Source organism: Terrapene carolina, unplaced genomic scaffold (assembly GCF_002925995.2).
Source record: "Terrapene carolina triunguis isolate 2854851 unplaced genomic scaffold, T_m_triunguis-2.0 Scaffold51, whole genome shotgun sequence".
Classification (NCBI taxonomy): domain Eukaryota; kingdom Metazoa; phylum Chordata; order Testudines; family Emydidae; genus Terrapene; species Terrapene triunguis.
Window position 1 is genome coordinate 1,303,951 of NW_020664402.1, and position 24,985 is coordinate 1,328,935.

At 54.3% G+C, this 24,985-nt stretch overlaps 2 protein-coding genes across 2 annotated transcripts in view; one reads left to right on the plus strand and one right to left on the minus strand.

Annotated features, from left to right (window-relative positions):
• Positions 1-15,356, minus strand: part of LOC113407684 (U4/U6.U5 tri-snRNP-associated protein 2-like) — a 30,126-nt gene extending 14,770 nt beyond the window's left edge. The window contains 9 exon segments of the mRNA XM_026657063.1: positions 3,387-3,454; positions 4,478-4,555; positions 5,501-5,726; positions 6,588-6,740; positions 8,605-8,741; positions 13,185-13,279; positions 14,277-14,346; positions 15,102-15,338; positions 15,341-15,356. Of these exon segments, the coding sequence (XP_026512848.1) occupies positions 3,387-3,454; positions 4,478-4,555; positions 5,501-5,726; positions 6,588-6,740; positions 8,605-8,741; positions 13,185-13,279; positions 14,277-14,346; positions 15,102-15,338; positions 15,341-15,356 (1,080 nt within the window).
• A 2,074-nt stretch (positions 15,357-17,430) lies between these two features.
• Positions 17,431-21,041, plus strand: LOC113405041 (UPF0561 protein C2orf68-like). The gene is made up of 4 exons (XM_026656852.2): positions 17,431-17,546; positions 18,343-18,458; positions 19,255-19,400; positions 20,499-21,041. The coding sequence occupies exons 1-4, from the start codon at positions 17,431-17,433 to the stop codon at positions 20,619-20,621; spliced, it is 501 nt and encodes a 166-aa protein (XP_026512637.1). The 3' UTR covers positions 20,622-21,041.
• The last annotated feature ends 3,944 nt before the right edge of the window (positions 21,042-24,985 follow it).

A 24,985-nucleotide genomic window follows, 5' to 3' on the forward strand; every position in this document is an offset into this window, starting at 1 on the left:
CCCCCCTGCCACCCAACTCGTGGGTGGCAGTCTCCCCCTCTCCCAGGCCTGAGGAGGCTGGGACCTATTGTCATTGCTCAGCCCTGCCTGAGGGCCTGAGCCCCTGACTCATTGTTGCCCCGCCCGGACCCGGGCCTGGGCTTCCTATTGCTTGTACTGTCACTGCTCACCCCTGTCTGAGGGCCTGAGCTCTGACTCTGCACTGCCCCAGGGCCTGGGCTCCGCACTGTTTGTACTGCTACTGCTCAGCCCTGCCTGAGGGCCTGAGCCCTGACTCATTGTTGCCCGCCCTGACCCAGGGCCTGGGCTTACGGTGTTTATTTCAGTTACCGTAAGGGCTGCCGAGGGAGACCCCCGCGGACAGATTAATTCCCCCAAACGACTGTGTGTAGTGAGCCGGTGTGGCTCCCCGCCGCCCCGGAGAGGGTCGAGTCCTGGTTAACCCTTGTACACCCACTAACCCCACTTTTTTGTCCTATGACTGCCCATTTCACCTTAAATGGTCTCTTACCATACGTGTTACTCCTTATGCTAAACAACCAGTTCCACCTTGTATTTAGCTGTGACACTGAGTACCCTAAGAGCTCTGTGTAAGCTCGAAAGCTCGTCTCTTTCACCAACAGAAGTTGGTCCATAGAAGATATGACCTCACCCACCCTGCCTCTCTACTGCCCCTAAGCAACTTCAGTCACCTATGCTCCCATCCCAGTAGACCTGCGGTGGCACGAGGAAAGGGTCGCAGACTTGATAGGTCTGCCCTGATCCTGTATTACGACAGTCTTGGATAGCAAGCCTTCATTGCTTGACATCTCTTTCACTGGTTCTGCAATGGGCAATGCAGACACAAGGATAACAGGGTTGGGTGAGGTGATCTGCTTTCACTGTAGCCAGGGCCGGCTCTAGGCACCAGTGCTCCAAGCATGTGCTTGGGGCGGCACTTTCCAAGGGGCGGCACTTCAGCCCCCCCCACCCTTTTTTTTTTTTTTTGCTTGGGGCGCACAAAGTCAGGAGCCGGCCCTGAACCAAGATGTCCCCTGTCAGCTGAGGCTTTCAGGCTGAGCTGGAATTGACACTGCAGTTCTGGCTGCAGTCGCTAGATGGCGCTCAGGCAGCCTGAGTCGCACAGGCTGGACTGCAGTTCAGGCTGCCCGGCCGCTGGAGAGCGGGAGCATCATCCCCCGGAGCTGAGCCTGGGCTGCGGTGGGCGGCGAGAGGGGCTCAGCTCCGGGGGATGATGCTCTGGCTCTCCAGCAGCCGGGCAGCCTGAGCTGCAGTCCAGCCTGTGTGTGAGGAGCTAGGGAGGGAGGGAGGGAAGTGGGGCCCGGGAGGGAGGGAGGGGTCCTGCCGCTGCTCCGAGTCTCCCCAGGGTGGCGTGGCGTTTCCCCGCCCGAGGGGGCTGTGCAGGGCACCGCCGGGCTGGGCAGGGGGCGCGGCTCCCGGCTCGTGCGCTGACAGGGCGAGTGGCTGGGCAGCCCGAGCTGCCAGGGAAGTGCTGCCGCCCCCTCCTGCCCCAGGACCCAGCTCGTGGCGCACTTCCCCCGCCTCAGCCCTGGGCGCGGAGAGGCAGAGCCCGGCTCCGAGCGGGGGATACTGCCCTGCTGGGGGACCCCCCACGGCTTGGGCACCTGGGGGTCAGTGTCTGTCCTCTCGGCTCTGCCTGCACGGGGCTGGGGAAGCAGCTGTCAGCGCCTGCCCCTCTCAGCCCTTGCACCCCCCATCCCGCTCGCAGCCCCTTCACTTGTACCTCCCCCCATCGCTCCTTCGCCTGCACCCCTTCCCCTTGTACTCTCCCTTCACCCGCATCTCTCCCCTTGTACCCTCCCCCAGCCCTCTCCTCCCACACCTCCCCCTTCCCCTGCACCTCTTCTCCCGCAACCCTCCTGATACCCCCTCTCCTCCACCCTCCTCCACGAGTACATCACACCCCGCTTCTCTGACAGTGTAGAGCCCCCAAGCACCCCCACACCCGCTCCTCTGCCTGAACCCTCTTTACTAGATCCCCATCCCTTTCCGGGTACAAGGTTTGCGGGTTAGTCCCTATGCCTTCCATGTGCATTTGGAGCCGTAAAGTTAGTGTAAACGGGGACTGCTGTGGTGAAAGAGGAGGTCACATTTGGGGGGGGAGGGAGCCCAGGGATGGGGCAGCAGGGGGTGCAGGTGGGGGAGGAAGAGAGAGCCCAGGGCTGGGGTGGGGGGGCAGCCAAAAAATTTTTTGCTTGGGGCGGCAAGAAACCTAGAGCCGGCCCTGACTGTAGCTCCTCTAAGTGCATCTGCAGCCTCCACTAGAATTTCCTACAGCAGTGTGACACATGTCTAGAAAGGGTTAAACATCCTGCAAAATAAATAACCCTCAAAAGACGTGGGGAGAGAGTGTTTGTGTATTTACATATATATGAGTATGTAACCAACAGTCCCTGTCTATGTTGTATTCGGATCATTCAGAGATCAAAAGAACATCCTAGCATTTAAATAAATTATAAACACGGGATATCTCAGTATTCATCTCTCTTTGAGATGTACAGCAAATCGTCTGTGAATGGCGGAGGAACCCCAACCTGTCAAGACATGAAACTGTATAAAAAGATCCTTGGGTCCTGATCCTGTCATCTCAGATCTGCTGAGGCTTCATCAGGGGAAGTTTGAGTCGCAAGACTGAGGTCTTTAGTTATGCTGGTTCGCCCGGAATACGAGATTTGGACATTGGACTATGACCTATGAACTATTTCTGAAAACTCTTTGCAACTACGAAGCTCACCATCTCTGCTATGAATCTGCACCTCAGTGAACTGAACTCATGTCTGTCTGGTTATTGATCTTTTAACCGTACTCTTTTGTTTTTGAATAGATTTTAGTTTAGTTAATAAGAATTGGCTGCAGTGTGTATTTGGGTAAGATCTGAAACATTCAATAACCTGGGAGGTAATGTGTCCGATCCTTTGGGATTGGTAGAACCTTTCCTTTTATATGATGAAATAAGATTTACAGAAATTTTCATCATATTTGACGTGGGTACCTGGATGGAGGCCTGAGGCTGGATCACTTTAAGGGAACTGAGTTGTTTGGACTGCTGAGTAACCAGTAAGGCAATAAAGAAGCTGTTTTGTGCTGGCTTTGTGAATCTAAGTATTGGAATATCCACCAGCTTTATGGAGATTGTCTGCCCCATTCTTTGCAGTTTACCCTAATTGAGTGGCTATAGCTGGCCCCCACTGGGACCCCAGTCACAAGCAGTAACACCCAGGAACTGTACTGAAACAGGCCCGCTGGGTGTGCACATGTGGCACTCCCCCCATCCCCCAATGCAACCATGGGCTCCGCTGCTCCTGGACGTTCCATGTGTGAAGGATGGGCACAAACCCAGAGTGGTCGGGGCCAAGTGAACTCACCAGGTCAGGGTGTGGAAGCTTTTTGGTAAAGATCCGCATGGAGCCTTGGAACACGTCGGTCACAATGGCTGTGAAAACACACACAGAGACAGAGCAAAGAACTGTTACCAGTGACCAAGTAGAGCTCTGAAGAGAAGGCTCTGATCTGAAAGCCATTTGTGGAGAATCCCAGTTGCTGGGGCAGTGCAAGTTCCCAAGACAGGAACCTCCAGTGACCAGCACATTCAGAAGCAGCATGTTCAGAGGAACATGTGAAATGTACAAGAGCTGCACAGGAAACAGATTGCTGCACATGGTTTTCTTGCCTTGACTGTTACACTGCACTGAACATGTAGGGAAGAGAATGCTGAGGGAGCGTGTGGCTAACAGACAGGTGCCATGGAGTGATCCACTGGCTGCACTGCTGAAATCACCAAGATTACTTTAGGACTCTGAGGTAAAGAAGCCAGCACCTGCAGTTGGAATCTGTACGGGGAAAAGGTGATTTAACCAGGGTTAAGAGCTCAGCAGCTCCATCTGAAGTGGGAGGAATCCTAACCTGGAGAGATGAGACAAAGGGCCAAGCTGAGGAAGTCTTTGCTCCGGTAGGAGTTTTGTGTGGGCTGGTGCGGGGCTGGGGGGGTATTGAATACAAAGTCTGAGGAAAGAGGATGTGCTAGAAACCCCACTCAGTTACCACAGATGTGATTTTTATTGTCTGAATTTAGTTACTTCAAAGTTGTCTTCTTATTTTTGAAAACCTGGCTCATTTCGGACTCTTTACAACTGTAAATATTCCAATTAACTTGTGAATATATGACAGTATCTCTTCTCCTTTTACACTGTGGCTGCTGTTTGAAACAAGCATTGGGAGTGCACAGGAAACTCACTTGCCTCTGAAACAAACCAAGTATCTTAGGATGGAATTTGGGGGAGGGGGGGTGTCTTAGCTGAGAGATTTCTTTTTCTTTTTTAACAAGCAAACTAAAATTGTTAACTTGGTGGACACCTATTCTCCAGAGAATCCACATCAGCACACGCTAGGCCAAACATGAATTAACATCTGCTAAACAAGCAGCAGTCACAGAAACACCATCATTTCCCCAACTTACTCTTTTTCTTCTTCTTTGTCCCGCCAAGAGCAGAGTGCAAGGCATTTAGAAACCAGGAGAGGAAGTCAACGCCATCACCTGAAGACAGGGAGACATTGAGGAAAATGAGTCAGGGCAACAAAGCAAGAGAGGAAACCAACACTGAAGGAGTTTACACAGAGCCAGTGAGTTAAACTCCTCCCCCGCCCAGCCTGTCATCTGGCACCTCATGATGGCAATCACAATGAAAAGCATTTCATTCTCTGCGGGTTCAACCTCCTACTGCTGCTCCATAAGGAACCTGGTGTGCCGTGACCACAGCCCATCATGCTGGTCTGTATTATCTCACGGTTTCCTCATGCTTCCCTGTCTGCCTGTATCCACCTGCTGTCTCCTGTCCCATACTTATTTGTAAGGCCTTTGTGGGTAGGGACCATCTTTTTGTTCTATGTCTGCACAGAACCTCAGAAGAAGGAGGACTGGTCCATGACTTAGGTGCTATACACGTATATACCCTGGCGCAGCTGGGTCTGGGAGTGTCACAGAGGTGGCTACTCTCAGCATTCAGACGGCACAGAATGTCAATTTCACACTCAGAAGAGAATCACATTAGAATCCAAGCGGAGAAAATCCAAAGAGAAAATCAAAATGCGACAAAGTCCATTGTTTCACAGACCTTGAGGGCTAGGAACGAATGCTTTATACAAGGCAGGAAGAGCGGATTGCAAGTGGTAAAAAGTATTCATTTTCAGCCCTGCAGTTTTGCAAGCAATTGGGTCTCTTGTCCATCGCAGGCCCGTAGATTTAGCATTGTTCTCACCACAGCCCAGGCACAAACACAGACCCCCCAGGACCTCAGACTAGCGTGAGCATGATCTCTGCTTTCCCCTCTGCAGTGTCACACTGCAGATAATGCATGAAATCCCCTTCCCAGTGCAACCCACCCTCCCAGTGCGCAAACCGCTGCTCCAGGCCACCATGTTTTAGGGCTCTGCTGCGTGGCTGAAGGAAAAGAACGTGCTAAAGATCTCCCCTTGGTCTCACCTTGCTTGGTAATCTGGAAGGTCTTCTTACTGCACAGGACCACGGCCTGCAGCATTTCATGGGGAGAGACGTGAGCCTTGAAATTTCGGGGGTTCCACAGCTTCCTCATCAGCTCTCCAAACCTCTGAACGAGCAGGAACATGATGTCCCCCGGTGGGCGCTTGATGTTCTTGTAGTTCTCCTCCTCCAGGAAGTAGTTCCGCAGAGGTGGGACGTTAGACAGGGCCTGGGCACAGACATTCAAAGGTCAGTGGCAAAGTGATCACTCAGCCCAATACGCCCACTGGCAGGCAGCAGGTTCAGAGCTCTCCCAACCTCCAGCCTGATTTGATTCCAAGCAAATAAAGACTAATTAACTACAAGCCGATAAACTGATTGTGCTTCCTGTGGAAACATGATTCAGGTGAAGGATTCCCTTGTACTCCCCCACAGGACACGAGGAAAAGGGGCAGAGAAAATCTGCAGAGATTCAAATACTCATGCAAGATAATTTAATATTCTGGCTCTCTATACAGGGATCTAGATCTATAGTAACTTTGGAGAACATAAATAGAAAATAGGACGTTGCTGATCTTTTTTGCCATATTTTGTTGTAGGAATAATTTATTAATTTCAGTATCTGTGATGATACAGTTAAATTAAAAGGGAAGAAAAGCCCCGCGCTATTATTGTAAAAGCATGGCCCCATGCCAGCAGACACACGGGTACAACGCTCTCCATTCACACACTGATGTGGCCCACGTTAAGTTAACTTTGCATGTGGGAATTCCCCAGCAATTAACTAAACAAAGGTTTTAAATCTAAGAGACCCAGTTTTTGCCCAACCTAGAGAAAGAGTCCAACCGGCTTACAATGGAGCAAGCTGCAGTCACTCATCTTGAATACAGAGGCGCAGGCCAAAGAGACTACAAATCCCAGCATGCAATCAGCAGTCCATCTTGAGCCAAGAAATGTGGCCACATCATTCCACTCATCCCGAGGGAGGGTGGGTCTGAAAGGCAGAACCTCTGGGAGCGGGGGGGAATGCACACAGTTTGCCCACTCTTTACGCTTCTCCCCACAGATTGCATGACTACCACTATTGTACCTGGAGTACTGCATTGGCATAGTCATTGGCCTTGATGTTGTTCAGTCCCACAATGCCAGGCAGGTAAGTGGTGCCATCATATGCCCGCGAAAGTTTGGCTTGTTTGTCCAAATTGGCGATTTGCTGCTTGGTGAAAGTGGGCTTCAACACATACTGAAAGAGAAAGGCAGCAAGCCAGTCATCTTTAGAATTAAGAGCTTCTTTACATCAGCTCCTGGGATCTGACTTCCAGCACCATGTTCCATATTTATCACTGGGTGATTTTTCCAGGACAGGTTTACTGCATGGGAAGCATATTCCAACTAATTTATCACCTGAAAGGGGCACACAATTCTAAGTGATCAGAATGAAGATTTTGAAAAAATAACGTTTTAACAAAATGTAAGACCAACATGAGTTTTCTCATGTCTTTTAAATTTCACTGGAAACAGCTTTTAAACAATATAGATGCCCAAAAGCATTTACAGCACAAACATTAGGGCAGCAGTGTCTAAAGGGAAGCTGATGATAAATAGAAGTAGAACAGATTCCATTGATTTGCACTGGCCACGCAAGGAAAATGCAAGAAAGGAAATAAACAAAGAGTGAGAAAATCTGTATTTTTAAAATTCAGTGTGAAGAATGCAAGGTCCTCCCAGTAACTGAAGTAAAGAGATCTGTAAGTTCAAAGTGCCCCTAGAACATCACCAATACCCTGGCATGAAAAGACACATACCCAACACTGAAAAGCCCATGCTACATCTGTATGGCCTAGGGACTCATGGGGCAGATCACACTGGACAATTAGGATGGTCAGCATCTTCAGACATGAAAACTTAAATACCTACCGACTTCCCCTCTAAAGTTATACGGATATAAGCCACCTTGCATCGACCTATTTATGCAAGTGTCTACATTCAGATTTGACTCCCACCAATGTAAGGACCGTGTTACAGAGATGCAGTAAAACCACCTCCTCGAATGATGTTGAGCCATGGTCAACCTACAGAGGCTGAAACAGTGCAAGTGTAGACACTGTGCCTACAGTCCTCCAGCAGCTATCCCGCAACGCCTGACAAGTGACTGCTCTAGTCACAATGGTGAACTTCACTGCCCAGGAGTCATGGAAACCGGGAGCCAACCCCCCATTAAAACACCCGACCTATTTTCAAAATGCTTTTCCACGACTGCCTGGCTTGGCGAGCACACCTAGCAGCCCCCCCTTGTTGTGTGCAGCTGTCCGACCGACCATGCCGGCTATACGCACTAGACACACTCCTTCCTGGAGCAGGCAGGAGGTATTGAATCTCCTGGGCCCACGGGGAGAAGAGGCTGTGGAGGCACAGCTCCGGACCAGCCGTAGAAACATGGACATCTACAAAAAAATTGCAGAGGGGGTGAAGGGGTCTGACAGGGATCAGCAGCAGTGCCACGTGAAAGCGAAGGACCAGGGCTAGGTTAAGCTACAGATGGAGACCAAGGCACAGAGAAATTCAGTGACCGACCAAGTCATACAGGGAGTCTGAGGCAGGAATTGAATCTGAGTCTCTGGATAATGCCCTAGCCACTACCCCATCCTTCCTCTCCCGATAATGCTTCATTTGTAACAGCTCTGCCCCTAATTCCCACAATATTCTGCTAATGCCTTTGGCAGACTGCTCCTTTCTACTGCAAAAATACCTGGGCCTGGGGACACATGTATCCAGCCCATACTCTGCATATGGCATCACAAATAACGGTCTAATTCAGGCCCTTCTATCCCAAACACACAGGGCTCTCTGCAGTGAGTTACAGGAGCAATTCCACCAGCTCTTCTGGTCTTACCAAGTCTATCCTGTCCCCATGGAGATCATTGGGCAGGTGTGTATCTGGACCATATGGCACAACAGGCAGTTTGCCCATGCAGGTACAAACCGTACTGTATCCTGGAAGAGCACATTCTTATGCCCTCCAATGTGAGAGAAGGGAGCCACCTCCCTCCTCTCCCCTCCCCACTGCCCAGGTACTACTGACAGCAAAGCTCCAGAAGGCAACGTACAGTGATGTCCTCCAACGAGGAGTCAATGATCTCGTAGTTGTCTGGCAGACAGTAGAACTTGAGGGTGTGGAGGTTCAGAAAGACGTGATGGCTGAACTGTACGCTGTGAATGTAAGCATGAGACTTCAACCCACGGCCTGCGGAAGGGACAAAAAAGGCAGGTCAGGAACACATAGTGCAGCAACAGAAGCCAAAGGGACAGCATGAACTAGACGTCTAATGGCTTAAACTTCACTGCAAAGGCAACTGATGAGCCGGACAAACAGAATTTCCAGGGTTTGCTCTCTATACCTTGAGCGGTATTTGGTTTTGTCCTTCACTGGGTATGTTCAGGAAACTACATGAACTGTTAAGAGAAAAATGTTGCCTTCTGCAAGTGCTGAGCAGCAGCATGGACTGCAGGAATTGTTTTAATGATATCTCCACTCCAGAGGTGCAGCATGGTGCATTGCCAGCGACACCTCACCTCAGTCCATTCCCTCCCCAGAGAGGCTGCTGTGCTCTAGAGCAGTGTTTCCCAAACTTACAACAGTTGCGTACCCCTTTTGAGACAATTGTCCTACCGGCGTACCCCTTCTCCGGTGAAGATAATTTGGGGGCGGGGAGGTGTTAGTAGCCACATTTTTATAACACACTCCTAATTCGTTTCATTCTGGATTAAATGTTCATTAGAAATAAATACAAAATTATATTACACACAGTTGAAACAAAACTTAATAGAAATAATAATTACATATAGAAATAGTACTAGAAATAATAAAGTAATAGAAGCAAAACAACAGTCTGGCAGAACAGCATGTATATATATATATGGTGAATTCATATCATTCTGAAATTAAAATACACTGGTTTGCTTAGATTAGTGAAGAAAGCACTAGTTTTAATACTTACTATTTCGGTATTGAAAAATTTTCAGTACAAACCAAACTATTCAGTGCGAGGGATGGAACTGCTTTTGACCAGATACTATCACAGGGATATCTGGCTCGATGTTTGTGATCTTAAGACGAAGATGGGGCTCCAAGTCAATAAGATGATTTCGGTTTTTTGTTTTGATGCCAACCAGCGCAGAGAATCCAATCTCACACAAATACGAGGTGGGAAAAGGCAGAAGATACTTGACAGCTTTGTCCGATAGAGCTGGCTATTCAGAGCTAACCCCCAACCAAAATGACGTCAGTGTATTTTGCTCAAATTTTGTTTTCAGGAAGCTATCGGAAGCCAGCTCCAAGAGCTGTTTTTCTTCTGAAGCAGAGAGGTTATTTGGCAATGTTTGAACATTGATGATAAAAGGGTTCCTTATCCATTCAAAAGTCCAGTCCGGTTCAGGGAAATACTTACGAAGATCTTTCTGCAAGCTTTCCAAATGCAGCTTCATGGCTTGCAACACATCACTATCAAGTTCGTTAGTCGAATTTATTACTAAGTCATGAAGAGATGGAAAATAATCCAGTTCACGACGACTAAGACGTTTATGCCATAGTTTCAATTTTGCGACCATGGCGCTCACTTTGTCTTGAACATGGAATATGGATAGGAGTTTCCCTTGCAAGGATAGATTGAGGTTGTTTAAATGATCAAAGAGATCTGCAATATATGCTAGTTTGCATAGCCATTTCCAGTCGTGTATACGGTCTCGCAGGGGTTAAAGGTTTCATCTAAAGAAACTTGCAGTTCTTCTCACAGCTCGAACAGGCGATTCAGAACTTTTCCACGTGAAAACCAACGCACTTCAGTGTGAAATAGGACTGGTGTGTAATCACTGCCCATCTCATCACAAAGCTGAGAAAACAGCCGGGCATTCAGAGGGCGGCCTTTCACAAAATTGATTATTTTCACAGCTTCATCCAGTACTTGCTTTAGATCTGCCTGCATGTTCTGGGTGGCGAGTGCTTCCCTGTGGATGCAACAATGAGTCCATTTTGCTTCTGGTGCAGCAGCTTGAATACATGCAACAACTCCTTTATTCGAACCAATCATGGCTCTGGCGCCATCCGTGCTTATTCCAACACAATGACTCCAATCCAAGTCATTGTTTTTGATAAAGTCATCAATAACTTTAAAAATAGCTTCTCCAGTTGTATGTGTTGGCATAGGTTGGCAGAACAAAATATCATCGTGGACTTCATTATTCAGCTCGTATCTGACAAACAAATTCACAATATCAGTGGATTCATCCGCTTGCAGTGCATAGTAGCGACTCTTTTGTACTCCTGACAATAATTGCTGCTTTACATTTTCGGCCATATCTGTGATTCTACGATGAACAGTGTTATTTGAGAGGGGGACACAATCTATCGCTTTGCTAGCCTTGTCTCCAATCATCACTTGCAACATTACTTTGGCTGCAGGTTTTACTAATGTCTCACCAATCACTTCAGCAGCTCCAGACTTTGCAGTTAAGTACGCCACGCTATACGAAGCTTCCAAAGCTTTCATATTTTCACCTCCCGTCACATTATGAATTGTTTTCTGGGACTTTTGGAGATCTTTGCGCCTATTTTTGAGGAATTCTACAGGTTTTCCCTCGTATTCTTTGCTTGCTATCGAAATGGTGTTTTAGGTTGGATGGTTTCATACTTTCATTTGTGAGAGTCTCGTAACAAATCACGCATAGTGGAACAGGCTCCACCTCATCGCCAGTCCACGAAAATCCCAGTTTAAGATATTTTTCAACATATTTGCGGGCTTTTTTCATTTTCTTTGCAGCTGATACGTTCAATAAACTTACAGATGATTCGCACGGTTCACTAATTTTGTCGTCACAATTGTCTGATGTAGCCATATCACTGCATTTTTCAGCATAATTATCACTAACATTCGTATTTCCTTCATAATTTTCTTTTGTACGTTTCAAACTTCCCGTTTTTAGCCAGCGATCCATTGTAAATGGGTTTAACAAAAACAAAAAGAGAAATTTTGTATATTGATACACACCAAGTATGTACTTGCTACGATCTTTAGATTACTACGAATAGTTATTCACTTTTATCTTTTATCCGTCAGTATGACTTCTGCGCATGCCACAAAGGCAAGTGTATTGCCCGAGCCGTGGTAACGCGCACGCGTGGGTTGCATCAGCTCTGCTGTGCTATTAGATGTTACTGAACGTGTTATCATATTAGTTTCAATGTAAACCTGTGTATTTCTACTGTACAAATTTACACCATTCTTGTATATTAAATTTTAGTGAATTGTTTTCTGCTGCTAAAAAAACCTATGATAAAGTAAAATAAAAAATTCTGCCGCGTACCCCCTGAAACCCTTTCACGTACCACCAGGGGTACACGTACCACACTTTGGGAAACACTGCTCTAGAGGAAGATTGCTCAGCCCTTTGGAGACAGGAACAAGTGGAGGCGTCTCGCAGACTAGCAAAGGCAACAGTGAGCTCTGGGAAAGCAACACGTAGCCTTCCTCAGGCAGAGGTGTGCCACAGGATGGTGGGAAAATTGTTATATCGCATCATGGGTGCACATGGTGCTTTACAGATCAAGACAAGCTTACAATCCAAAGGAGAATCCCAGAGACCTCCACGCCCCACCCTCATTGTTAATTTTATTCTGGAGGAATACGCTAGAACAGGGGTCGGCAACCTTTCAGAAGTGGTGTGCCGAGTCTTCATTTATTCACTCTAATTTAAGGTTTTGCATGCCAGTAATACATTTTAACGTTTTTAGAAGGTCTCTTTCTATAACTCTATAATATACAACTAAACTATCGTTGTATGTAAAGTAAATAAGGTTTTTAAAATGTTTAAGAAGCTTCATTTAAAATTAAATTAAAATGCAGAGCCCCCCGGACCGGTGGCCAGGACCCAGGCAGCGTGAATGCCACTGAAAATCAGCTCGCGTGCCGCCTTCGGCACGTGTACCATAGGTTGCCTTCTCCTGCGCTAGAATCCTCTGGTTTTAGGCACTTTTGCTGAGTATCTAGCACACTGGGAACAGGCCTCAGGGGGAACTGGAATTTTTGGGGGGTACTTTGAAGGAAAATAAATGTTAAAACAGCTTCACATGCTCGGGAGATAGATTTCCATAAAGGCAGGGTGGGATTTAGCTACAAGAACCCTGGGATCCAGTCATAGGATTCCTGCTAATGTTAAAATGGGAGCCTTGTTGCCCAACGCTGACAATTAGTTCCCCACATTCAGTTACTTCCCAAGCTATTTTCTTTTAAACTGCACATGCCTTCACTAAAATGAAATAAGCCACTGGCCATGTTGATTTCAAGGGGACTTTGCAAAGAAGGAACCATAGAACAGCACCTAAACACACGTTTAGACGAGCAATATATCCATGCAGAACTGACCTCCAGCCACCCACATTTGCTATGTCCCCTGCACAAGCCACAGCAATGGTTAAGAAAAGGGTCTGCCACGTTCTGACAGCAATTTGAAGGTAAAATAGCTTTAGGAATTCAGGGCCCGCAGGAAAAGGAAAGACAATTGTCACTTAAGACAAATGGAATATCCTTCTCTTTAAGTGAGCCCCCAAAGTGTTCAAATAGCCAGGGTAACACCCCCATTCAGTGCTTCTGTTTGCTGCAGAGGCAGGTATACAGCACAGCAGTGAACTCACCCTGGAAGTACTTCCCACACACGAGGCAAGCATAGACGTTTATATGCGAGAGTGAGATGGAGCACAGCTTCTCAAAGTCAAAATCCAGAACACTCCTGAAACGGCAGGTTAATAGCAAGTTAGCAGAGCTACCCTGAAACAGTCAGACAAATATTGCCTACCATTGGGTCCAGTAGGGTCCACTCCATTGCCTACCATTGGGTCCCCTCCTGTCCTACGTTCTCATGAATCTGACAGAGCTCAAGAGAACCAAGGTCAACAGAAAAATGATCACGTGTGACCCACACTACAGTACTGGAAGGCTGCTTGGTACCACACTGCACGTGACAATATCTCAAATATGAGAGAGCCCCTTCCTCCTGGTTCTGGGCTCTCACAGGAACTAAGATCTCACATCATTTTAAAAATCAGAGCTGCATCTCAATCCTGACATGTATCATCCCTGGCCATTCCAGTCCTGCTCCTCCTGCTGGCATTGCTCAACCTTTGCGGATGCAGCTCACCCCTGCCCTGTAGCAACAGCTACTATTCCAGTCCTGAGCAGAGACTGCTATTCCAGAAAACAGTTGTGGTTCTTTGTGGGCACTAGATACACTCACAAACATTTATGTATTAGGTCCTAATATATAAATGTCTGTGAGTGTATCTAGTACCCACAAAGAGCTAGGCCAATGGGTACGCAGAGGTCTTCCGGGGATACATCAACTCATCTAGATATTTTCCTAGTTTTACAACAGGCTACATAAAAAGCACTAGCAAAGTCAGTACAAACTAAAATTTCAAACAGACAATGACTTGTTTGTACTGGTCTATATACTACACTCTGAAAAGTAAGTACAATATTTAAATTACAATTGATTTAATCATGAGAAAGTCAGCAATTTTTCAGTACTAGTGTGCTGTGACACATCTGTATTTTTGTCTGATTTTGTAAGCAAGTAGTTTTTAAATGAGGTGAAAGCTGGAGTATGCAAGACCAGTCAGACTGCTGAAAGGGGTACAGGAGTCCGAGAAAGGATGAGAACCACTGTAACTAGGCCACTACTCTGCCATGCCCTGTGTTACAAGTGTTTGCTTTGTCTCTATGCTGACCTGTTAATAGTGTCCAGGTATGGGCAGTGTCTGCTGCGCCGGTCCTCGGGATCAAATCGGCCATATCTCACTGGAATAAAGACCCACACAAATGGATTAGAAACAACTCCAGCATCACTCCCAGGGGCTAAGGAATTAACAGTTTTCCTGAAGTGGTACCTGCCACTGAAAAGCAATGCTTCAGAGACAGAAACCCCAGAACCACATGGCATTTCCTCAGGAGAAAATAACCCACGCAGGCTGCTGGGAGCATGACACCAGCACTTTGTACTCTGTTAAGGCTGCCTACATGAGAACACTAGTTACACTGACTAGAGAACCTGAACTGGGGTGAGAACTAGCTTGAGAACCGACCTCTCCCCTTGTTCCTCACGTGGGTTAAAGTATTTCCTCCTAAAATCAAACCTTCAATGCTCAGAACCTCGCACCTGGGGATGGCAAAGCGAGGTGAGTATCACCAGCCCCATCTCCACCACAGGGACACAGAAGCACCAAACCGGGGAAGGAATTTGACTTTGGTCAGCGGGTCTGGCAAGAGCTAGAGCAGAACCCAGCTCGGACAACCGTCACCAAAGCGACTTCGGCTGTTCGCTGCCCCGCGCCCGGCCAGCGGCGGCTCCAGCAGATCGCTCTGGCCCAGCCCATGGTGGGCCCAGGGGAGTCGGGGCTCTGAAGCAAGAGAGGCCGGAGCATGGGCCGCGGGGTGCCCAGCACTGACCAGTCCCAGCCACGGCTCAGGGACCCCCACAGCCCCCCCCCCCGCGCCCCCCCCCCCCCGCCCCCCCCCCCCGCGCCCCCCCCCCCGGGCCCCGCCGCCACCGCCACCTGTCGGCTCCGGCTCCGACTCCGGCTCCTCCTCGGCCTCGCGCTCCCACTTGACGCGGGGCGGCCCGTCCTCGGGCTCGCGCTTCACCCGGACCCGCTCGGGCTCCGCCTCGCGCTTCCCTCGGGAGGAGCCGCGCGACCCCGCCGGCTCCCGCTTCACCCGGCCCGAGGCCGAGCTCCGCGGGGACGGCCGGGACTCCCGCTCCCGCTTCACCCGGCCGGACATCCCGGGCCGCTCCAGCCACTACTGCGCATGCGCGGAGTGACAGACGCAGCCGCACGCGCGTACACAGGCCAGCGGCACCTTTGCCCTCCCCACACGCATGTGCAGTAGCAGACGCATGCGCACAGCCGTCCAAAGGGAGGCGCGAGGATCAGTTTGGCGCCTGCGCACTCTTACGGCGTCCCTTCGCGCATGCGCATTGGTTGCTGTCCAGCCAGTGTTTGTGGGATGGGCCGACCGCCGGTCTTCTCGGAGTTCCTATTTAAAGAGACAGTCTCCCCTTTATGCAGCGATCATTGGCAATGGCAGCTTGGGGCTTTGTGGCCTCACTCTGCTCCCCAGAGGGCTGGTGTCTCGTGTCTGTGCTGCTGCCCCTTGCCCTGCCCCCAGCGTCTGATCCCTGCAACCCTGGCATGTCTCCTAAAGCCCCAGCTCCTGGAGTCCAGTGACGGGGTGAGGATCTGGGCTCTCGTGGAAGACCTTGTGTGTGGGGAGAAAAGCCGGAAAACGTGAATCCCGAGGCCTGACAAGCCGCAAGGCCACGGAGGCCAACTGCAGCAGTTACTGATTTTAAAATCTCATGATTGTTAAGCCAAGCTCATGATTTATGAAGGCCTGAAATTGCCAACACAGCAATAGGCATTGCAGCCATGTCGGCCCCAGGAGATTAGAGAGATGAGGTGGGGGAGGCAATATCTTTTATTGGACCAACTTCTGTGACAGAGACAAGCTTTCAAGCTACACCAAGCTCTTCTGCAGGGCTGGGAAAGGCACTTCCAGCGTCACAGCTAAATACAAGGTGGAACCGATTCTTTGGCATAAGCAGTTAACACCTTGTGACGCTCTGAGTTGGTTTCCCAGACCTGAAGACGAGCTCGGTGTGGCTCAAAAGCTTGTATCTCTCACCAGCAGAAGCTGGTCCAATAAAACATATTACCTTGTCTCTCAAATCTATTATTGTTTAGCATTGGCATTACATTCACACCCAGAGGCTTTGACTTAGGTCTGGTCTACACTAGAAAATTAAATTGGTTTAACTACTTCGCTCAAGGGTGTGAAAAATCCACACATTCCCCCTCTCCCCCCAAATGGCGTAGTTAAGCCAACCTAACCCCCAGTGTAGACAGCACTAGGTGGACGGAAGAATTCTTCTGGGGACCTAACTGCTGCCCCGTGGGGAGGTGACTAACGGGAGAACCCCTGCTGTGGGGTGGGTAGTGTCTACACTGAAGTGCTACATTTGAGTGTAGACAAGCTCTGAGACGAAGTTGCCTTTATGCAGGGATGGCCATAGCCTCCCAATTCCGCGGGTGCGCTATGTCCGCCCCACACGCACCCTGGCGCAGCGGCTCTGTGCTGCAGGGCTGGGCCCGGCCCCCTGCTTTGCAATCTGGCGCACAGGGTGGCAGTGCCACTGATGGAGGGGCAGCCAGGCCAAATCTGAGGGAGCGGGGTCACAGCACCACTGAGGGTTGGCGCTCTTGATTTCTGGGGGTGCAACTGAACCTATGAGCCCCCGGGCTAAAGGCCTGCCGTGACATAACCTCCCTCTGCACAGATACAATATCCAACGCGGACCGCCTGGCGCACGGCTCTGCCCTGTGGCTTCTCACCCTAGGGTGTCAAACGCTCCCACCTCATTTGGCGCTGGTGTGCCAGTGACGGGGGCAGTGCAAAGGTGACTCAGAAGTGGGGGGCACTGCGCAGAGCTCGGTGTGGGGGTGCGAGGCACGGGGCGGGGGGTGAATGCACAGGTACAGGGTGGTGTTGGGTTGTAGGGGGTATGGGGGGGACACAGGGATGGGGATGAGGGTGAATGGTCTCTGCTCCAGGGGGGTGCAGGTGCCTGCCCCGGGTAGGGGGCGGCCCTAGGGAGACGCGGGGGGCTGGTCCCGGGGTGGGAGGCTCCGGACCGGGGACTGGGGCCGGGAGGCTGATCCCGGTCTGGAGGGGCTGGCCCCGGGGACGGGGGGGCCTGACCAGGTGCGGAGGAGCCGGGGTCTGAGTCAGTCTCTCGCGGCTCCCCGCGCTCGGCCGGGCGGGGCCGGGGGCGGGTCTCAGGGCCCCGGCGCCGCCGCTCTCCGGCGCTGGGCGAGGCGGGGGCCGATGGACGCGGGGCCGGAGGCGGAGCGGGGCCCGGCCTGGGGCGGCTGCCGGCCGGGGGGGCGGCTCGACATGAGCCACGGCTTCGTGCGGCACATCCGGCGGAACCAGGTCGCCAGGTACCGGCCCGGACCTCCGGGACCGGACCCTGCCCCCCGAACTCCCCGGGACCGGACCCCGGATCTCGGGACCGAACCCTGCCCCACCAGGACCGGACCCCGGATCTCCCGGCACCGGCACCTGGCCCGGACCCCGCCCCCTTGGATCTCCAAGTGCCGGATCCTGTGCGCGGACACCCCCCCAAGTACCTGACCCCGTCCCGGGGCTGGGACTCCTGGTCCTTGCCCCCAGGGAACCCCCGCCCACATGAGACCTCCCAGCCCTGCAGACCCCCCCCCCCGACAGCAAGGGTTGGGGGAGCTGGACCCTCACTGGGTGCAGGCCTGGGAGACCCCGGCTGGGGGGGCTGGTATTCAACCCCCTCCCAGGTCACGCCTATCCCCACCCTGGCACATTTCGGGTCAAGGGCATGGCATCTGTGTACCAGCCCTGCCAGTTCTCTGTTCAGCCGTGGAGCCTCGGGGGCTGGGTGGGAATGGGACCCCAACTACTAATGCGAACAGCAAGCAGGACGCCTCTCTCTAGCTGGGTGAAAAGGGTAGGTGCCTATCCCCCATCCCCCTCTGCAGATAACCTGTAAGGGGGGGGGCCCTGGGGAACGGGGGAAGGGGGGGCGGGGAACCCCCCCCCCCCCCCCCCAACACCAGCCCCTCGCCCTGCCACAAGGCCTATGCAAACACGCCCCACGTGCACCCCCCTAGGTGTGGCAAATCAATGGCATCTCCAGGCAGGCCTGTCCCGGCTCCCAGCCCCATACCCAGCTGCAGCCCCAGGCCTCACTCTCCTCCCCATCAGGGACGACTACGACCGGGAGATGAAGCAGGCCAAGGAGAAGGTGAAGAAGAGGCACACACCGACCCCGCCCCGGCCCAGGAAACCCGACCAGCAGGTGTACCACCCCTGCCGGAGAAGTGAGCACAGCTGGCGCCCTGCTTTCTGTGCTCCCACTGGGGAGCGGATGGGGCATGTGTACAGCAGAGTGGGGGCGCCTCCCCCTCAGCCCTCATTGGGGGGGCTGCCCAGGCGTTGTTAGCTCCTGTGCTGATCCAAGTCATTGAGTTTGGTGGGGGCGAGTCCAGAATCCCCCCAGCACCGTGTCTGCACCTTTGGTGCGACGGGCGTCAGTTCCAAGGGGCGGCTGACCGACCAGCCAGGTTTGGGCCGTGGCCAGGCTGAGGGATCAGATGGGGACAGGCCTGGCATGCCCAGCCCTTTCCTTGGTCACTGGCAGCGCCACAGAGCAGGGGTTTAACCACGCGGTCCCTTCGCCCAGAGCCCTGGGTCCAAATCCCAGTGACGGTCGCCCGCAGGACCTGGCTCTGGGCCTCCTAACTGGTGCCCATCCCAGTCCAAAGATGATCACGATTGGCCACTTCTGCTTAGCAGGATTCTGAGGGGCTGCGGGTCGGGATTCAGGGGCACTGGCAGAGCTGGTGGGGAGCCCAGGGCTGAGCTAGCAGGGGGCTGCGGGTCGGGATTGAGGGGCAGCAGCAGGGCTGTGGAGTGGGGATCCCAGGGCTGAGCTAGCAGGGGGCTGCGGGTCGGGATTGAGGGGCATTAGGTCAACGCCCCTTAAATCTGATGGATTCCTGGTGCCAGGTTCAAGGACTCCATTTCCAGACTGCTGCGTCCATGCCCTGTTTTCTCTGGGTGGGTGCAGGCACCGCCTGGCCACACTCCCCTCATCGGCTCCCTTACGCTCCCCAGGTCGAGCTGACCCAGCCTGCGGCCTGGAGTACGAGGGGTCTAGCGAGAGCAGCTCCAGCACAGAGCCAGACCCCCGCGGCACAGAGCTCTTCTGCCTAGAGTATGAGGCCGACAGCGGCGAGGTCACCTCGGTCATTGTACACCAGGTATGTGCCTGGCAAACCAGGCAGGGGGTGGCAGGAGAACAGGGCGGCAGGGAGGGGATCTCCTGGCAGGAGAGGGTGGGAGCTAGTAGGGAGCGCTCTCCCCCTGTGTCAGTGCTGACCCCAATGACTGAGCGAGGTGTTAAGGGGCCTGGGCTGCAGGGAGCAGGGCAGGGGCTCAGCTCAGGGAAGAGGGTTATGGGGTGCAGCAGGGGGCGCCGTGCTGCAGGGGGTGGAGTAGGGGGCACTGTGCTGTGGGGAGCAGGGCGAGGGCTCAACAGGGGACGCTGTGTTGTGAAGACTGGAGCGGAGGGTGCTGTGCTGTGGGGAGAGGGGTGGGGGGCTCAGCAGGGGGCTGGAGTGGGGTGGGCTGTACTGTGGGGAGGCAGGTGTAGGGTTTGGCAGGGGGCGCCGTGTTGTGGGGACTGGAGCGGAAGGTGCCGTGCTGTGGGGAGGAGGTGTGGGGCTTGGCAGGGGGCACCGTGTTGTGGGTAGCAGGGTGGGGGGCTTAGCAGGAGGCGCCGTGCTACAGGGAGTGGAGCAGGGGGCGCCGTGGTTTGGGGAGTGGGACGGGGGACTTGACAGGGGGCTCTGTGCTGTGGGGAGTGGAGCAGGGGGCACGTGGTGTGGGGAGTGGGGGGGGGGGCTCGGCAGGGGGCGCCGTGGTTTGGGGAGTGGGGCAGTTGCTTGACGGGGCCCCGTGATGCGGAGAGCAGGGTAGGGGGCTCAGCAGGGGGTGCTGTCACTCCTAGCATTCTGTGTGGTCCCTCCATCCCGTTGGTGTCTCTCGCCCTCTCCCCTTGCTCCCCCGTCTCTCCGGGGGCAGAGGGCACCTCCACATGCCAGCTGCCGGCCCAGCGGCCCTCCCCTTCTACAGACAGGAGCCAGGGCCCGCAGACCCCATGGCAGAGGCTGCAGCCAGCGCAGAGTGACAGGATTGTCCGGCTGGGGCATGCTGGGGCCCTAGCACATGCTGCCTGGGGCGGTGTAGGGAGCTGGCGCTCAGCTGCTCGCTCCGCCAGGAGGGAGGGCTGGGCGCATGCGGGAGCTGGGTGGCAGGAGTTTCCGGAGCTGATGCAGGCCCTGCCCCTCTCACTGCAGGACGACAGCCCTGAGGAGGTGACGGAGAAGGTGTGTGCCCGGAGCCCGCTGGAGCCGCCCCTGCGTGAGGCCCTGAGGCAGCGGGTGCAGGAGGAGCTGCGGAAGCGGCGGGCGAAGCGCTGAGGCCTGTGGTGGCCGTGCTGGGTGGGGAGCTGGGCGCAGAGTGAGAGCTGCGACACCCTGGCTGGGGGTGTTGGAGGCTGTGGCCCCGGGGAGCGAGAACCCGGCTGCCCCAAGCTCCCACAGACTTGCTGAACGGGTTTGTTCCCTGCCGCTCCCAGCCACCCCCAGCAGCCAGGGCCCAGCGCTGGTGCCCCCAGAAGGAGCTGGCTGCTAGGTAGGGATCCTGAGCGGGGCGGCCTGGGGGTCCTGGGAACTGGGGCAGATGAAGCCCTGGGCACAGCCTGGCGGGGAGGAGTCTTGCCCAGCCTGGTAATGCCTGGAGGGTGCACCGGTGCTGACAGGCCCCATGAAGCCACTCTGCCCTCATGGTCCTCCAGCCTCCCCTCCCCCAGGATCCCCCCGCCCCCTCTCCCCTCAGGGTCCGCCCACCCCCACCCTCCCATCCCCCTAGGGTCTCCCTGCCCCCATTCCCCCTGGCTTCCCCGTCAACCTGCCCCCTGACTTCCATGCCCCCAGGGTCTCCCATCCCCATTCCCCCAACTCCCACCTCCTGGAGTCCCCTGTCCTCCATTCTATGGGTGGCTGAGCTGCTCCCTGTTCTGGCTCAGTTCCCACGGGGGGCTCACACCCAGGCAGACTGTCTTGTTTAAGGGAGCTCTATGGCTGGTTGAAGGTGCCAGGCTGTTGGCCAGCATACAGCACGGGACCTGGCAGCTGGGGCGGTGGCCAGAGGGCACCGGGATTGGGCTGGTCCCTGAGAGGTTCCCATGGGCCCCATACCCCCACCCAGGCAGGAATGTGCCACTGAGCCCTTTAGGGGACGCCCTGTGTCCTGGGTGGGGGAACCGGCCGAACCCCATTGGATCTGCCCTATACGCATGGTGGAACCGCCCCCTCGGCGCCGGGCTGCGTCAGGCATCTCGGCTCTAGTGCCTGTTGGCCCCGGGGCGCTGGAGAAATGAATGAGCCCCGTGCTCCAGTGCCATGGCCAGCCAGGCCTGCCCCAGGGAGCTCTCGGCACCAGGACCGCAGGGCCCTGTGCTCGCGGCACCAATAAATGTCCTGACAAAACAGAACTGGGCTGTGTAGTAACAAGCATTCCTGTGCGACCCCTGCCTGGATGGGGATCGCTGGGGCCACGCCCTGGGGGTGTTCTAGCCCCTGACCCCCTTTGTCTCCCGGGCGTCAGAACTGGGGAGGGCGCGGTCCTCGACTCATCCTCGCCCCTCCCCTGAAATGGACAAGTCTTATCAGCCTGGCCCAGGTCACCCAGCAGAGCTAGGAATGGGCCCCGCTCCCCTGAGCGCCAGCCTGGTGCCCTCGTCGCTATGCAATGCTGACCCCTGGCGTGTGATTTCATCTGACTGCTGCCACGGCCCCGGCGAGCGCTGCACACGCCAGCAGCTCTTCCTTCCCCCCCGGGATCTGGAGAGGCAGTTCGGCTGCTGTTCCGCCCCCTGAGTTGGTGGGGAAACTGAGGCGCAATGAGCGGAAATGACTCGGGCCAGCTCAGGCAGCCGGTCAGCAGCACAGCTGGGAACGGAACCCAGGAGTCCAGCTTCCCTGTCCTGAGCACTGAGCAGGAGGCAGTTCTTGTGCTGCCCAGTCCCCCGTGGTGTTAGGTCGCCTCTCCACCAGGGCCCCCCCCTTGGAGGACAGCTCGCCCCCTGCACTCACTCCCACACCCATCGGCCACCTCCCCCGAGGGCAGAGAGGTGGGGCCACCTGAGGGAGGGTATAATTCCCACTAGGGCCTGCTCTGGGGCAGGGCGACTCATCCGCTTCTCTGGCACGTCGGGTGTGGGGGGCAGTAATCAGTTTTCGCTGAGCCCAGAACTCGCATGAGCCTGAAGGAGAAGATTCTTGCCCCCAAGGCAGGTTGGTAGATGGGCCTGCATGGAGAGTTGTTCCCTTTAAATGGAGCAAAACCCTCCCATGTGCACGTCTCTGTTTGAACCAGGTTCTAGCAGTTTAACTTCAGAGGATTGGGAACTGGTTCAAGCTGACATGCAATCAGTGTGTCCTCACGGGGACGACGCTGGTTTCACTAAACTGGCACAAATCGCGGGCGGGGGGCTGCCTTTTCATTGTGTGGCGTCCCAGGCACTGCCACAATCCAGATACTCAGACAATCCCGCAAACCTTTCTGTGCCTGGGTCACTTTCAGACCCTGCTCATGTCTAGCTACGCACAGAACGACCCTGCCACTGAGCTCAAAGCGCTTGCAATGGGCGCCATGACTATCCCCATTTTACCAAAGAGGAAACTGAGGCACAGGAGGGGAAAGCCCAAGGGTCACCCAGCAAACCCGTGGTCTAACCACTAGCCACATGGCTTTCCTGAAATTAAAGGGAAGAGAATAGTCACCTTTCCTGCAGTGGGATTGGACCATGCAGCCATTTGCACACAATGGTTGCATGGCCAAATACTTGTCCTTCTGTCACGTTCTTGCAGTAATGGGGGTCTGCGGGGTGGTGGGAGCTCTGGGAGGCACACCGGTTTCACACAGAAAGGTGGTCTTCGGGTGTCTGTTTACCATTCAGAGTTTACAGCCGCAGTGTCCGAGCCGGACCCCGCCCGCTGGATGTATTTCTGCGGCCTGCGTGGCACGTTCAAATCCTGCGGCATCTCGGTCTTCGTTTGAACCGCAAAGGGAATGTCCAGCCAGCGGGGTAGTGCAGAAACCCCTGAAAACGTGCCCTGTGAGATAGCATTGCCTACCTGAGTCTGCAGAGAGCCTGAAGCAAGGGCTCGGAGAGCTGCGAACGCTGCACTGAGCCCAGTGTTGACTCCAAAGCCCATTGATGGCACTTTCAGTGTCTGTGTTCGGTGTCCTATTGCGGATCCTTCGAGCAGCTGGACGGGGGGGCACTCCCGGGTGGCAACGGCTGACGGGAAGAACGGGAAAGATGCACTGTGCTAAGGGAGCGGGGGAGAGAAATGGGGCAGGGCTGGCCTCCAGGGAAGCAGAGGCTCCTATCAGGCCATGCTGGATGCGACAAGAAGGGCCTAGGAATAACTATGAGAGTTGCTACCTGCAGGCCACGTTCTCCCCCATCTCTGTGCAGCTCCCCTTGGCGTCAGCAGCGGCTCTGAGGGGGCCAGGGTATCCCAGGGCCATGGCCAGGCCATGGAACGTGGCATCCAACCATGTCCACCAAACGAGCTTGTCAGCCGAGGTTTGTAACAAGCCTGCGCCCGTCGCTGCCCCCAAACGCTGCTGTGAATCCAGGGCTCTAGACTGCTGCCAAGTGCACGGTGCGTAACCAACTGGGCCCCAGGGGATCCGGGCTCGTTCTGGCGCCGGTCATCCCGGAGCAGCCAGGGGTTCTCTCGGATGGGTTTGGAGATGGGTTATTTGCCTGATATCCCCTGTGCCTGCGGGCGCGTGGCAAGCTGTGGGAAGGACCCAGCTGTCCTAGGCTCTCTTACCCATGAGAAGCACTCTCCTGTTTCACAGCCCTGGAGCCACAAGGCCTCTAGCCACAGCTCGGGTCCAGGGGGAGTGACCCCCCCCTCTAGGCAGCCCATCTCAGCCCTGCTTGGGGGGATGCCCTCTAGGGAGCAGAGGGGATTCAGCCCATGGCCTTCCTGCTGGGACTAGCAAGGAGGGGTGACACCTGCCCTGCTATGACCTGCACCAAGTCCCCTCAGGCTCCCTTTACACAGCAGCCACCCAACGGGCAGCATGGGACAGATTCGAACCCAAGGGTGAGGGGATCTGAGTGTAGGGCAGAGCATGACACCCACCGCTGGGAATCTGCAGCGCCTGCCAGCCAGGGATCCCCAGCCACTGCATGCAGGAGCGACCTAGCTGCACAGGGCAGTGCTCTCTCCTCCAGGCTACAGCTGGGGAAACTGAGGCACGGAGTGGGGAGTGGTGTGTAGAAGGTCACATAGTCTGTGGTAGCGATGGGGCTAAAGCCCAGGAGCCCTGAGTCCCAGCCCCTTTGCTCCAGCCCACCAACACGCTGACTCCTGGAGCTGCTTTGAGCTGGGACCTGATGAATTTCCATTTCGCTCCCCCCATCCTCACCCCAGTCTGCTGTCAGCAGCGTCCCCGCCCAGCTGCCCTGCTCCTCGCGGCTCTCGTTCACCCCGCTACCCTGGCAGCAGCACGGCCCAGAAACCTACAGCCAGTGGGGAACGGGCCCTGGGTTGTCAGATCCATGGTCTCCCATCCCAGGGCCTGCGGCCACCAGGGTAGGAGTGATCTTGGGAATAACCAGGGGACTTGTTTATAATCTCCCAGGCTCGGCTGTGGTGTATCTCCAGAGCCGAGATTAGCCCCCTTCCCGCTGGCTGGGATGTTGGGGCTCCAAGGGTGATGTGGGTAACCGACAATGCAGTCGTGGCTGCTGGCT

What these genes read in the sequence shown, in the direction of transcription:
- LOC113405041 (XM_026656852.2), top strand. Translation starts at nt 17,431, where the DNA reads ATGGACGCGGGGCCGGAGGCGGAGCGGGGCCCGGCCTGGGGCGGCTGC. An exon ending in CGGCGGAACCAGGTCGCCAG is followed by an intron (nt 17,547 to 18,342) that starts GTACCGGCCCGG and finishes CCTCCCCATCAG; the next exon opens with GGACGACTACGACCGGGAGA. An exon ending in GTACCACCCCTGCCGGAGAA is followed by an intron (nt 18,459 to 19,254) that starts GTGAGCACAGCT and finishes TACGCTCCCCAG; the next exon opens with GTCGAGCTGACCCAGCCTGC.